This window comes from Crotalus tigris, unplaced genomic scaffold, assembly GCF_016545835.1.
Source record: "Crotalus tigris isolate CLP2741 ecotype Arizona unplaced genomic scaffold, ASM1654583v1 scf7180000024362.2655971311:6658466, whole genome shotgun sequence".
Classification (NCBI taxonomy): domain Eukaryota; kingdom Metazoa; phylum Chordata; class Lepidosauria; order Squamata; family Viperidae; genus Crotalus; species Crotalus tigris.
Window position 1 is genome coordinate 1,194,675 of NW_024100530.1, and position 15,811 is coordinate 1,210,485.

Genomic DNA, 15,811 nt, shown 5'->3' on the forward strand with positions numbered 1-15,811 from the left:
AATGTTTACATCATCATCATTCATCGCACAGTCAGCCAGACTGGGTTTGGCATTTTTGTCTACCTATCGAGTCCTTACCAAGGACCTGGGATAGGCAGATGTGGATGTTTGATGGTATTACAGATATCGTCGCAGGATGGAAGCTGTTCCCAGTAGAGCTGCCTTTTGCAATTGACTGATGGAGAATTTGTCAATGCCAATGGTGTTCATGTAGTGCTCCAGTTGTTTTGGAATTGCACCCAAGGCACCTATTACCATTGGTACTATGCCCTTGCTTACCTTTGTTACAATCTTTCTATTTCTATTTGTAGGTCTTTGTATTTTGTTATCTTCTCCAGTTCTTTCTCTTTTGTTCTGCTGCCTCCAGGCACTGCCACATCCACTAACCAGACTTTTTTGTCTTTCTTATCAAAAGTTGTTAAATCCAGGGTGTTATGGGGCAGGTGCATTGCTTCTTGTCCTGCCCTCAGGTGCTTTGGAGAATAGGACAACCCCCTCTTATGTGTGGCAGCACTCAATTATTGGAAGACTGCTATCATGCGACCCCTGGTCCTTCCCTTTGTTAGACTAGACATATTTAATTCTGAAATGGATCTTTCTGTTTGCTATGCTGTGTCTACATGAAGGCCTTTCCAGTTAGGTTCCTGAGATGGGAAGAAGCAGTGAAGCATTATGAAGGTTTTATTTTTTTAAATAGTTCAAATGCTGCATGTTCTTTCTCTCTCTCTCTTTCTTTCTTTCTCTCTCTCTCTTCCTCTGCTGATCACAAGATAGTTCTCAACATCTCCACTACATTTCGTTACATGTTAAAAATCAAAACAAAGCCACTTATTTGTTCTTCCCACCCTTTTACCTCTGTTGTAAGCAGCATTTCAACCACCCAGGAGACACTTCTGGGTAACCTTTCCTCTTAAGTGCAAAGGTTGCTCTTTTTTGCTCTAGTTCGGCCAATGGAATTTTATACAATATTGTTATTTAGTGAGCAGGATTTTTTTAAACACCTCCTTGGTTATCCCTGGGACACGTTTTCATCCTAAAGGCTCCTGAAAACTTTCATTAGGAGAACCCAGTCAGTTGGAGCCATTTCGGTGGGTCTACCAATAGGGGAGAGGGTTTGTCCCTCCTCCCCCACTGAAATGTATATTGTGAGACTCATAAAGCAGAATAGCTTCATCAAAGCCATTATTGTATATTGGACAAATGCATTTATTCAGCATTTTCCACCATCCATATTATTATGTTCCTGCTTTAGGGCCATTCTGGACTACTGGGTAATGTATACAGTATTTGAGAATATTTGCTGTGCAGAATAAAAATATGCCAGAAGTTTATTGAAGAGAGGGAAGGGAAATCTAAATGCACAGCAGTAGTCACCGGCCATGTTATCGCTTGTTGTAATGTGGTGCCAAATTTGGAAAATGGGAGCAGTTCCCAAAGATCTTATTTACCATTATGCTTTTGAACTTCATCCCTGGCTTCGGGACACAGAATCACAGGTAGAAGTACTGATGTTTCCCTCACAAATGATGGGATGCTGAGGAAATGGTTGTCAATACATACAAGGTGAAAAAGTGGTCCAAAGTGTCGTGTTTAGCTCCTTTTCTATGTACTGATCTCACCCTGTGAATTTCTCTATTGCATTTTTATTTCTTTAATTATTCCTTCAGATGGACTGGGCAGTTACAAGTCTGTCTTGAAGATATCTAGGAGCATTTGCAGTATGAATGAACGTGTAAGGGCTGACATATCCCTTCTATCCCATACAGTCAGAGTATTGATTTTGTTCTCACACTTAGGAAATCTTATGGGAGTACTCATCTGTTGGTGGTTCCCTTCTAATATTTCTTCAGGAATAAATGCTCTAATGGATGGTGGTGATGATGATGATGGTAATATCCATTCAGTTATGTTCAACTCTTAGCGATTCCATGGGCAGGTCTCTTCTACATCTTCTGATCTTGCATTATTTCTTTGAGTTTTTTTTCTATGTTCTGGGTGGTGTCAGCTTTGATAGTGTTCTTTCTAATATAATTTATTGTCCCTTCCTCAATTGTGTTGTCAATTAGATGTGCGGCTTCAGTGCCAGAATTCTCAGTTGCATCCATGCTACTTGGGAAATCCTCTGTGTTGAAATCCTCACCTCTAGAAAGCATGAGGAAAACTAGTTGATCGCATAGACATTTTGTTCAGTTGAGCTGTCTCATATAGGAACTTCCATTTGAGTTTCTGAAGTTGCCTTACCTTGCGCCAAATCACTACTTAGCCAAGCTTGATGCTGTCTTCTTCTTCTTCTTTTTTTTTTTAGAAATAGGTAATCTGGTGCCTCCTAGCTATTTGTGATGATATGTCCCACAGGTCTTTGCCTTGGGCCACATAGATTTATGTGAACTTCAAACATCTGGAAAGCACCATTCAGCTGCTTCTAATCCACTGTGAATAGCAGATGTCTTTCTCAGTCAAGATTCAGAGCTGGATCTTAACATCAAACCTAAGCTGTGGGAAGAGGTCTTACAAAGGAGCAGGTTCTTTGTCTGCAATGCAGGTAGTCCTTGACTTATGGCCAGCTGTTCCATTGGTTGATTGCTCTCACTGTTGGGAAATTTCTCCTTAGTTCTAGGTTGCTTCACTCCTTGGTCAGTTTCCATCCATTGTTTCTTGTTGTGCCTTCTGGTGCTTTGGAAAATAGGTTTTACCCCTTCATCTTTGTAGGAGCCCCTCAAAAGCAATATGAGCCGAGGTGGCGCAGCAGTTAGAGTGCTGTACTGCAAGCCACTTTAGCTGACTATGTTCAGCAGGTCAGCGGTTCAAATCTCACCGGCTCAAGGTTGACTCAGCCTTCCATCCTTCCGGGGTAGGTAAAATGAGGATCCAGATTGTTGGGGGCAATGTAAATATATATATACATTGCTTACTGGTGTACACTGCTTAGAGAGTGCTTGCACTTAAAGCGGTATATACGTCTCATAAATAAATAAATAAATATTGAAATAGTGCTATCACGTCATCTCTAGTCCTTCTCTTCATTAAACTAAACATATCCAATTCCTGCAACTGTTCTTCATATGTTTCAGCCTCCAGCTTCTTCATCATTCTTGTTGCTCTTTTCTGCAGTTTTTTAGAGTCCCAACATCTTTTTTATATCGTGGTGACCAGAATTGTATGCAGAGTTAGCATTATAAAATTATACTATACAGAATTAGCATGAATAGCAGAGTTAGCATGTATTGAAACCCATGGCTCCATGTGCTGGAAGCAGATGATCCCAATCAAACTGATTTGCTCTCTTCTGTAATAACAAATAAATACAAAACCCATAATAATGCCACAACATCCTTGATTCTTTTTATGTTACTCTAGGAAACCATCTGCATATCCTTTATTCTTTACATTTTTTGGTCAAATTGTGACAGTTTTCCTTCTGGAGTGAAATTTCCAAATCATTTTGAGCACTGCCAAAATAATCCTGAAGAAACCTAGAGGGTAATTTTTTGCATTTGTCTGCACATTTCTACTTCATTTTATTTGCTGGTTTACATTGTATTGAAAAGAAATAGATGCTCTCTGGGCTTTGATTTATTGCTCCTTTGATCGTTTTTAATGTTCATGGTTGGACCATCATTATTTCTTGGGTCTTTCTCTGAATTTTAGCATCCATGAATGTGTGCAAGTGTTATTTTGATACATTTTCTATTTGCATCTGCGTGTAAACAACATCCACACAAATACTCAAAACAATAAAACATAGCATAGCGGGATGAGCAGAAGGCTTTTTGAGTAAAGACCATTGGCATTTTTCTTTGAAATTACCGTTCTTTGCTGTTTTGAGAGAGAGCCATGATTTTGCTGCTATTAGTACACCCGTAACAATCTGGAATTAATTCCTCATCTCAGCCATATGACTGTTCTAATGGTCTTTTTTACACTTCAGAACAAACCCTACATATGTGCCTTTTAATATGACAAAGATTACGTTTTTTTTCCCCTGGTGCAATGGGATGTGGAATTTGGATCCAGACCAGGTATTCATTAAAAAAGTCAGAATTAATTTACCTTGACCATGAAGATAAACATCCTTTCATGTTGATTACCGTCTTTCATATGTGGGTATTTGTCATGCTTTAAAATAATGGCCGCTTATTGATACCAATAAATTAGTAGATATTAAAGGGAATAGAATTACAGGAGGTAATCTGTTGATTCTCGTGAAAATTTGGATGCAATTCAGAGCTGTATGTCCTCAATTCTGATGATTCTGAAGAATCCAATGAGTTCTTTCATCAAAAGAGAGATCCGTTGATATAAATAATTGATCATGTTGAATCAGAATGAATTTTTATTAGTTGTCTAGCTATCTAAAATAGACAGATGCAATTATACCTTAGTTCGGAGTTAACCATGGGTGGTCAATTACTGATAGCAACGTAATTTTGGCAACTTTTACTGTAAACATTCATGAGATCTTCCCTGCCACTTAACTAGAAGTCATCAAATCATCAAATCATTTATGTGACTATGGTAAAAGTTGTAAAAATATCTTTCTGACTCTTTATAAAAATGGTCTATCTCTTTGCCTGTCTGTCTATCTATGAGATGATTGATGGATGGATGAATGGATGAATGCATGAAGATAGATTAGATAGATAGATAGATAGATAGATAGATAGATAGATAGATAGACAGACAGACACATAAATAGATCATCCATCCATCTTTAAATCTTCATTCCTATAATTTTAAAGGCAGAGATTTTTTTGGGGGGGGGGGTGTCTGTGTGTGTTAACTTAAATGGGTTAAAATGACAACTGTACCTAGGGGAGGAATACCAAAAGATCAACAATTTCTAACTTCTAAGATCAAAAAGTCACAGAAGCAGGGCCATTCTGTAAATGATGTACAAATTTACTTCTTCCTTTTAAGCATCCTTTAATGTTGATTACCTTACCAGATTTAGATGTTCCTTAAATCTGCTATTCTATCTATGTGCAAGAGAAGAGAATGAGGGAAAAAATGTTATTCTGATTCTATTCTGTTGAGTTTTCCTTGTTCTAAAAATCACCTTTCTAACAAATATATTCTACTCTGAAAGAGCGTTGAAAAATGAAGCTTGACCTCAGAAGACACATTCTAGAATTTTTGCTCAAATGCCTGTTCTTCATTTCAGATCTTTATATATTGACCTGAAAGCTTAACATGTTTACTGAACATGGTTCAATGTCATTGTAGGGCAAGGATTTTGCTTTGTCCCACAGAGTTCTAGCCATATTTAGACAAATATGAACTCCCTAATTATTTGGTTGTGCAGAATCAAAAGGAATGGTCTTGTATTCAAGAGTAGATAGGAAGAACTCTTAAAAAACATTCTATATGCATTATGAGTGAGTTCAATAACGCTGCTCTTAAGAAAGCATCAGATTATCACCTTAGATGTCTTTGGTATGTAAATTTGAGACCTATGTTTGCCTTATTTCTGTTTAGCATCAGCACAAAGATGCATGCTCTTTTTTCATGCCTGTTTTAATATAAGGAGTATTGGACATATTATTTTGTCTAATATGTCATTTTTTTGCATTTTTTCCTATAATCATATTTAAATCTGTAGTTCTAAACTGCAAATTTCTGTCTCTGCTAAAAAGAAGATGAGTTTCTTACAAGCATACAGCAATTGGGACTTCATCTTCACACCAAGATCTTCTTAAATGTGATGCAATTCTTGACTCAAACAAAAGTATTAAATTACATTTAAAAAGTGAGCGTATGTAGATAGATATTTAAATATGGATCACTGATTACCGAGACAAAAACATATGAAGAACGGCTGCGGGACTTGGGTTTGGCTAGTCTAAAGAAAAGAAGAAATAGGGGAGACATGATAGCAGTGTTTCAGCATCTGAAGGTCTGCCACAAGGTAGAGGGGGGGCAGGTTGTTCTCCAAAGCACCAGAGGGAAGGACGAGAAACAATGGTTGGAAACTGATCAAAGAGAGAAACGACCTGGAACTAAGGAGAAACTTCCTGACAGTGAGGACAATCAACCAGTGGAACAGCTTGCCTCCAGAAATCGTGGACACTCCATCGTCGGAGATTTTTAAGAAGAGGCTAGACAGTCACCTGTCTGAGATGATATAGGTTCTCCTGCTTGAGCAGGGGGCTGGACTAGAAGACCTCCAAGGTCCCTTCCAGCTCTATTCTATTCTAGTAATGTGATTATATAGAGTAGCTGGGATGTATGTTCCCACCTATAATCATTGCGAAGTAAGGGAAAATCAGCAGTGCGTTACGCTACTTACAGAAAGTCCAACCACGGGGAACTCATTTAGAATGGCTGTATGCAAACATGAGAGGGATGCACAAGTAGCCCTCAACTTACGACCACAATTGTGAAAGAAACTTCTGTCCCTAAGTGATGTGGTTGTAAGTTGAGAATTACTTGCACACCCCTCTCGTGTTTGCGTATGGCCATTCTAAATGAGTCCCCCCCCCCCAGTGCTTGGCCTTTCTATACTAGCGTAACCCACTGTTGATTTCCATTACAGTATCTTCCAAATGGTGGGAACATACATCCCAGCTACTCTGTGTGTGATCTACGTCTTGAAAAATAGAAGCCCACAGCTCCAAATCCTCTACAACTTCCATCTGATAAAAATGGTATAAATTACATGCCTCCTTATCTATGCCTGGTTATTTTAAGATCTTGCAGCCCTGCAACCAGTTTTGAGCAGTAATTAATGGATGGTGTTACCCAGGAGAAATGGGCACTCTGCTTTGGCCCCTAGTTACCAGCCAATTGTAGATGTTGTTATCTTCTGTAAGACAGATCTCCAGGAATATTTCCCCCCCTTTTCTTGTGCAGCACACTTCTATCCCTCTTATACTTTTTGACCCTCACTGTGTATACATAACTATATATTATTCATACTGGATTAAAAATTGATATGCTCTTTACCACAGTGGCAGAGCACAGTGACAATACAAATTAACTTATTGTGTACTTAACTTTTCACAATGTGAAATCTGATGGCCCCCAAAAGTTGGGGATAGGAAAAAAAAAACAAAACCCAGAGTGGAGAGTTAATGCTTTTCCTGCTCATTTAAGACAGTTGAATTAATCAGCAGCAACTGCCATACATTTTTGCAGACAGTTGTCTTCGCATGTCTTTGTAACGTGGGAGGGGAGGATGGGAAAGGCCAATGCTGAAGTCTTAAGGATGTTTCTTGGGGAGATATGGGGCTTAATTCCAAGTAGAGATGCAAAGGAAAGCATTTGGGGTTATGATAAAGTTAGTTATCTGACCCCATCGCCACCACCCAAATGTCTGGGTAAGTGCTTAATGAATTACAGCTAATCTAGAATGATGTTTGCTCTTGATTAAGCCTGCTCAAAGGATGGTAGTCAGTGGCATCAATTAGGTAGATCTAGAAGGCTGGAAATGAATACTGAAAAATAGAGCAAAGATTGTTTTCTAGAGCAGGCCACCAAAAGAGGGTTAAGTAAAACAATGTTTAATCCATAGTTTATTTTGCACCTTATTTATTAGGCTGCTAAGTCATGCATTATGGATGAGGGTAGATATAGAAGTTTATTTTAATTTGTAGCCTTATGCTAAGACTGAAAACATCTCCAAAATAACCACAAAATCGGATGAGGTCATTTGGATCAGCCCCCCTCCCCCCCAGAGTTACAAAAACTAAAGTTCAGTCACAGCTTTGAAGGATGGGAGAGAACTCCAAGATCAAAGAGAAAGGAAGGATCTTTTTCCAGTTCTATTCCTGCTTCCCAGCTTTTGACTCCCTACTTTTAGGGAACTCTGACTATTAGGCTTTGTATCGACTCTGGACTCCATGGCTCTCGAATGTCTGCCTGTGTGGGACTTTTTCAGCCGAATTTCTTTCTTTTTGACACTCTAACTATGGTAAACGCTTTATTGTTGACAACTTTCTTCAGAAAGATAGAATGCTCACAAGCATCTCTTGGCATCACTTCAGTTCAGCCAATAGGTGTCAGGTGTTTCAGGGATTCCAGAAAATCCCTCAGCACATTATAGATGTATAGATTACCTGGTAGACCTATAGATTCTATTGGTCTACCAGGTAATAAGCAACTTCAGCCTTAGGTTCCACAGAGCAGTTTATCCATTAGCCGTTTTTGATGAAGATTCCTGAGCTTTAGCTATCTCTAGTTTGTTGGTTGGGTTGAGTTGAGTTTTCTCAGGCACCTTTGATGTTCAAATGAGAAAATAATTTATATATTTTTTCTTACTTGGTCATCAAAATTTCATTTTAATGTGTGCCATTTGCATACACAGAAAAAATGGCAAAGGTTATCTTAGCTATCTTATCTTACTTATAATATTCATTTGAATGAAGCAGATTAGGAGGGGTTTAAGTGTTAATCTCAATCCATTCCACTGAATGGGGCGTATCCTAATTTACACTTCCAAAGTGAATGGATGATTGGATCACAGTCATTTTTCATTGGCTGGAAAATGTTGTCATTTAGGAAATGTGAATCTCCACCTCAAAAACTAAGAAATAGACTTCTATAATGTTACTAGCTGAGATGGGCATATTAATGAGTTTTCCAGTTTTGATCCTGAAAAGAAACTTTACTTTCTTTACTAAATATTACAATATAACATATATGCCGCTGTATTAGGCGACCCGGCGTATAAGACGACCCCCGTCTTTATAGCTGGGCCGCATTTCTAGAACGTCATCTTATACGCTGGAAACTACCAGTATTTCCGGCTTATAAGACGACTCGGCGTATAAGACGACACCCGTCTTTGGCGCCGATTTCAGTGCTCGCGGAAGTCGTCTTATACGCCAGCATTTACGGTACTTCTTGGCTCAAGAATGATGCCTAAATGAAACTCATAGTTTAAGTGAAAAGTAATTTTAGTGTAGGATTTTTAGGATCATATGTATTTTAAGTCATGTAGTTTAAGGTTTAAAATGGATGTTCCATTAAAAACAATCACATAATGCTTTTTACAAAAAAGTATTTTGGCATTTCAGTTGATCGCGGTATAACCTTTATAACCATACGCAGTTTTAATGATGAGAAAACTGCAATTTGATATGCAAAATGAATTAATATACGAATAAAAGCAGGTGAAATGGACATGAACCAGAAATACACAACATCTTATCTTAAGCTAAGAGATACCACCTTGGAAAGAATAAAACATGCTGTATGGTCGCATAAGCTTAGCAAGCCGTAGTTTAACATGGAGTTGTTCTCTGTCTGTTATAGGGAGGAACCTGCAGTCCATAAAAGGAAGGCACTAATTCTTCCTTTTTCAAGAAAATTCCATGCATGCACAATTTCATATAGGAAGAACCTTTATAACCTTTATAACTTTATAATGGCTTGTCTTCAGAAGTTGTGGGTGCTCCATCACTGGAGGCTTTTAAGAAGAGACTGGAGAGTCACTTGTCTGAAATGTTATAAGGTCTCCTGCTGGAGCAGGGGGCTGGACTAGAAGATCTTCAAGGTCCCTTCCCTCTCTTATTTTGTTATGTTAATCTGCAGCTTGCTAAACTTATAATAATAATAATAATAATAATAATAATAATAATAATAATAATGGTGATGATGATGATGATGATGATAAAGTTGGAAGGGACCTTGGAGGTCATCTAGTCCAACCCCCTACTCAGGCAGGAAACCCTATACCATTTCAGACAAATGGCTATCCAGTCTCTTCTTAAAAACTTCCAGTGTTGGAGCATTCACCGCTTCTGGAGGCAGGTTGTTTCACTGGTTAATTGTTCTCACTGTCAGGAAGTTTCTCCTTAGTTCTCAGTTGCTTCTCTCCTTGATGAGTTTCCATTCGTTGCTTCTTGTCCTGCCTTCAGGTGCTTTGGAGAATAGCTTAATTCCCTCTTCTCTGTGGCAGCCCCTGAGATACTGGAACACTGCTATCATGCCCCCCCCTCATCCTTCTCTTCGTTAAACTAGACATACCCAATTCAAAGCAGCCGTTCCTTATATGTTTTAGCCTCCAGTTCCCTAATCATCTTTGTTGCTCTTCTCTGTACTCTTTCTAGAGTCTCAGCATCTTTTTTACATCGTGGTGCATATCACCTTGGGCTCCTGAATGAAAAGATGGAATATGAATCAAATAAACATAGAAGTGAGGAGGTTCACTCTTCTTGTCTGTAACAGAGTTGAAAGGGACAGGCTTCTGTGCATCTGTGCAGAGAGCCCAAGCAGGAACAAAGGCAGATAACTCTTCCTCATGTGTGGGAAATAGATCGAGTTGTCCAATAGCCTTGGCGTTTTATGTAGATGGTCAGGCATATTTATTTATTCATTCATTTTAGCAAATTAAAGTAAGCTAAGTGCATTTGACCTCAGATGGCCCCGGTTTAAGTTAATTTGAGAGACAAAGCTTATAATGTTCCGGTAAAACACATCAACCAGCTTCCCAGCACAGTTGAAATTGAAATGTGATTGCTGAAACATAACCTCTCAAGCCAGATACATGAATTTTTAGGCTGGCCCAGAATAATCTCAAACAAAATGTGGTCTACGCGAGAAGCAAACTTACAAAAGGACTGCACTGTGCATTAGAGCTTTGCTCTCTTTCTTCCTACATAGACAATTTTTATCTATCCAGGGACAAAGAAATTAGAGGTGGCAAAACCATTTTATGGAATGATTTTCAGGAAGAGGAGAAATTCTACAATAGTTCTCAAAGATTAAGTATGTTATTAGTAGTACATCTGGCATAGCTTTCCCCCCACCCCCCGCCAGGGAATTGTGTGTTTCTTCACAACACTTTCAGATAAGCTCAGCACAAGTCAAACCCATTGTAAAATTAGTGTGGAAGTGTCCATGGTATTATGATCTTCATTTTCCTACAGTTTGCATTTTTGAACGTTGCATTGTAGTTATTGGTTGGCTTTATTGCTCTCTATATTGGGATTACTTCTCAGTTAGAATCATCTTGAAGGTTCTTGTAAGAATAAACTAATTGCTGCATGTGGATAAGATTCATTGGAAAAGACCCCGATGTTGGGAAAGATTGAATGCAAAAGGAGAAGGGGATGGCGGAGGATGGAATGGTGAGAAAGTGTCAATTAACACAATGAACATGAATTTGGGCAAACTCTGGGAGACCATGGAAGACAGGGAGCCCTGATGTCCTGGTCCATTTTCCACCTAGAATCAGTAGATACATCTTCCCGTTTCCTTCCTGATTAGTAGGTGTCAAGGAAGGGAGGGGCAAGGATCAGACATGGCTACAAAAGCTGAAAGTGAGAATGTCCCTAAACCATGATATGGATGTATACTTTTGCCTATCACAGAGAACCCAAACCCCAAAGGAGAAGGGGATGGTAGAGGATGAGATGGTGAGATAGTGTCATTGGTGCAATGAGCATGAAATTGGGCAAACTCTGAAAGACAGTGGAGGATAGGATGGCCTGGTGTGCTGTGGTCCACGGGGTTGTGAAGAGTTGGACATGACTTAGCTACTAAATAACAACAAAGCATTATGGTCTCTATACCCCATTGTCCACGTAGAATGGTAGCCATCAGTAGATACATCTTCCAGAAGAATCAGACACAACAACAATTAAAGCTGCATGTGAAACTGAAGACCTGGGTGAAGAGGGGACAGGTAGACAGTGGTCAACAAGCAATGATCAACTCAAACATAGCTGCATGAAAAACTAAGAGAAAAGTAAAAAGATGTGAGCATAAACTAATCTGATCTTTGTCTATTGCATAGGTCACAGGCCTTTCCAGTGCAGATACTGCCCCTACAGTGCCTCTCAGAAGGGAAATTTGAAGACTCACGTTCTCTGTGTCCATCGCATGCCTTTCGACAACAGCCAGTATCCGGATCGCAGGTTCAAGCGCTCCAGAGTTGACTCCGAGACTTCTGGGACTTTAGAAGAAACTTCCATTGTCAAATCCGGAAACTCAGTGGAGTTAACCGAGGAAGGCAGCAAGTCTCACAAATAATGCAACCGAACAACTCAAACTACGTATCGCAATATTATGTTACAATTTTATGATACGCATTTGGATCTCAGAGTGCGTGCTTAAAATGGCTTTCTGGGGATAGTTCTTCCTTCCATTTGTGCAAATGCTCAGAAGCATATACAAACACACACACACAAACATACACACATACACACCTACAGTGTGTGTGTGTAAGTATGTATGTATGGGAAAAAAATGGGATGGGGGAGATCCATTCCTTGAAAATGGCTGCTCCACTGATAGCTGGCAACAAATACTTCCAAACAAGTTGGTGGCTCTTAACTCAAAGGGGTGTATCCTCTCACCCCCAAAGTTGAGGACATTGCAAGATTTTTTTTTAAGAAAGAAAGAAAGAAAGAAAGAAAGAAAGAAAGAAAGAAAGAAAGAAAGAAAGAAAGAAAGAAAGACCTTTCCAATGTGAAAATGAGTTTGTTTGTTTTTTTCAGCAATAGTGCTCTTACCAGGATAAATAAAATGGATACCATTGGATATCGATTTCCCGTTGCCTTGAAGATGGTGGGAATGTGTATGCGTGTAAGAGGGATTGTGTTTTCAATGCTGAAAACACCTTTTTAATATGACACCAACCGCTGTCATTTGCCTAGCATAATAATGAGACATGTGGGTTGACTGAAGTGGTGCCAGGCTGACCGGAGCTGTCACTGCAGAGAAAATCAATTTGGCTGCACTACAGGAGAAATTCTAGATTGTCCATAAGCCACGGTCAGTCCTGACCTATATTGAAAAGGATTGTGCTTCTACGTTTTAATTTTCAAAAGATACACACACACACACACACAGGCAGACCTACAGACACACCCACTGACAACCACCCAGATAAATTAGTGGAATTTAGAGTGGAAAAGAAAATCTGCAACCAATAAGAAGCTGTTGATCTATTGTACACTTTCTTTGGGGCTGGAGTGTGATATTTTTTTTTCCTAACTCAACCTGAAGTATTGAGGGGGAATTTTTTTCCCCCCCTTGTTGTGTTGTTCCCTTGTAACAAAATAGGTTGTGATGGAGGGTGCCTATTAAAGAACATACTAGTTAGGGCAACTATTTAGCCTTATCTGGAGGAAAGATCAGCACAGATCTTCTTCCATAGAAGATGGAAGTTCTTCTAGTTCTTCCACAGAAAACTTGAATGAAGAAGTCCCACATCAAATTCGTTTTCAGAGAGATTTTTTTTTTTTTTTGTCAATAAGCAGCCTGGTATTTTGAGAAAGGTTTTTTTTTTTTATTGGAGTAGAGGATTTTCCAACCTTTTGATTCTGAACTATGAATTTTGTCTTGGCTGGAAAGAAAAAACAGAACAAAAAAAAGTGTGGAAGAGAAGTGTTAGAAATATTTCTTGTTTTTCTAAGGAGAGAAAAAGGTATGTTCTATATATTTTTGCAGATTTTAGCTTTTTCTACTAATTGGCCCCTCCAAATTGAATTCTGTTGCTTCTCATCTAAGAAGCTTTGGGTATAATTTTAACATTTAAGTCTTAAATGGAAGAAAAAAAGGAAAGAAAAAAAAAAGCAAGAAGCAAGACAGTTATAGTTCTTCATGGCTTCGGTTGGAATGACAAAATTGTGGAGCTTTTCAGGCAGTTCCTTTGTGAACAGTGCAATTGGTGTTGTTCCCAATGAAAGATAAGTATTAATTTCTCTTCAAAACAAAATCATTCAGGAAAGAAAGAAAGAAAGAAAGAAAGAAAGAAAGAAAGAAAGAAAGAAAGAAAGAAAGAAAGAAAGAAAGAAAGAAAGATGATATATCATTGAAGGCTAGGAGCACAACAGATTAAAACTCGAGAGCCTTAAAAATTTCAGTTCTGCCTACAGCAGATGACAAAAAAAAAAAAAAAGAGGACATCCTACAAACAGCAAAAATGTAAATGAAATTCATAGCAGTCCGGAGACTGAGAAAATGAAGGTGGGGGGAGAGAAAGAAAGGAAAGTTCTCAGGTTAATAAGGATTATCGTTTGCAAATTGTTGTCAGAAAAATAAAATCAAATATAACCAACCCCCATCCTACTGAAACTTCAGATAAACTGAGGTCGCCTTGCGTAGCTCTGGTGGTAAAGGGCAAACAGCTTTTTCTCTCTCTCATTTTGGTTTTAATTTTCATTTGTCTCTTTCCTAGTCTAGTTCTCACTGCCTTACTTAAATCAAGTTGATCGACTGAATGCAACTGTTTCTTACGATCCCAAGGAAAGGATCACCACGTAAATGGAGGATTTTTTCTGACTGTAGCAAGCTTTAGAGTTTAAACTGCACTACCGTGTTTTGGTGACTCTGCTTCGGTCGCTTGCTCCTTTTGTGTGTGTGTGTGTGTGTGTGTGTGTGTGTGTGTGTGTCTCGACGCTGCCTTCAGTATCTTAGCGAGAAAAACAAAAAGAGAGAATTAAAAAAAAAAGAAAGTATCCCACATTCCATTTTCTTGCACTTTTTTGCAGCCCCTTTCATGGTTTCTGAGCATTTTCAGATAACGACAGGCAATAATTCTGTTTGTGACACTGGAAACTTAACTCCCTGTTCTTTGTGGTGTGTGTGTTGAATCCACTTAGTCTGGTGCTACTGTCCTCATGGTTTTTTTGCCTCTGATGTCCACCCATTTTTTTTCCCACCCTGGAACATTTGTAACTTGGAATACAAACGAGTGACAGGAGCCGTGAAATACTGTCAGCTTCCGAATATCTTCATGCTTCTCATATCTAAACATGTCAAGTTTTTTCCCTGTAACTTCTGTAGTCTGTGATATTGGTCAAAATACTGTCTACATTCCTAAGCAAAAGGATATATATATATATATATATCTTGGAGAGATTCTGAGGTCAATAGAGTAGAGGGTTTTGTTGCTATGCTTGTAACAATTAGGAAAAAAAACCTTTGTATTTAAAGTTTATTCTTGGTCATTATTTATTATTATAAGACATCAGTTGACAGAACTTTATTCTGGTATAGAAGTATTAAAAGTCGTTTCTCCTTGCCAGAAAATGGCTGTTTTTATTTTATTTTCTTTCTGCTGTTAGAATAAAAATGTCTTTGAAGCAGTACAGTTTTATCCAGTGTTTTACGCAATAAAACTTCTGCCTCGGGGGAAATAAAGTGAAGGTTTTTTTTAAAAAAAACTTCTTTATGTTTATTAGAAAGTCAAAGGGTTTTTTTCCCCCCTGCTGTTTTGACCATTTTGGGGGGGAAAAGTTGGTAACAGTCAAGTCACTCCTTATTTTTCAGAACAGATCTATACAATATCTAAATCTGTCTCTTTATATACAGGCAAATCGTTATACCTGAATTAAAAGATTGTTGAAATTTTAGCACCCAGTAACAATTTTTATGATGCTGTAGCTGCATTACAGAAAAAAAGGAAGACACTGACCATTTTATATAAAAGATACATTTAGCTTTTGAAAATAAGGGGGCGGTTATACTGTTGCAGGTAAATTAAACTCCCATCCATTGTAAAGCAACCTACAGCAACAGAAAGTGGTAAAATATTAGAGACAGCTCATTTTTTCCCCTCATTTTTCCTATACGTAGTCTGCTTTTTTGTACAGGTAGTTCTCGACTTACAACCATCCATTTAGTGACTGTTCAAAGTTTACAACGGCACTGAAAAAAATGACTTACGACTGTTTTTTTACACTTACGACTGTTGCAGCATCCTCACGGTCATCTGATCAAAATTCAGATGCTTGATAACATTGTTCCAAAGTCATGTGATCCTCTTTTGCAACTCCGGACAATCAAAGTCAATGGGGAAGCCAGATTCACTTAATAACCATGTTAGTAACTGCAGTTATTCACTTAACAATCATGGCAAGGA

At 38.5% G+C, this 15,811-nt stretch overlaps 1 protein-coding gene across 10 annotated transcripts in view; it reads left to right on the forward strand.

Moving 5' to 3' along the window:
• ZNF536 (zinc finger protein 536) overlaps positions 1-14,868 on the forward strand; it is a 482,695-nt gene extending 467,827 nt beyond the window's left edge. For 8 of the 10 annotated variants that reach the window (XM_039327462.1, XM_039327461.1, XM_039327463.1 and 5 more), the window contains one exon: positions 11,738-14,868. In XM_039327462.1, coding sequence (XP_039183396.1) covers positions 11,738-11,973 — 236 coding nt within the window. In that variant the 3' untranslated portion in view covers positions 11,974-14,868. The remainder of the gene's footprint in view (positions 1-11,737) is intronic. The other 2 variants (XM_039327470.1, XM_039327469.1) reach the window with 2 other exon arrangements.
• Positions 14,869-15,811: the final 943 nt, after the last annotated feature.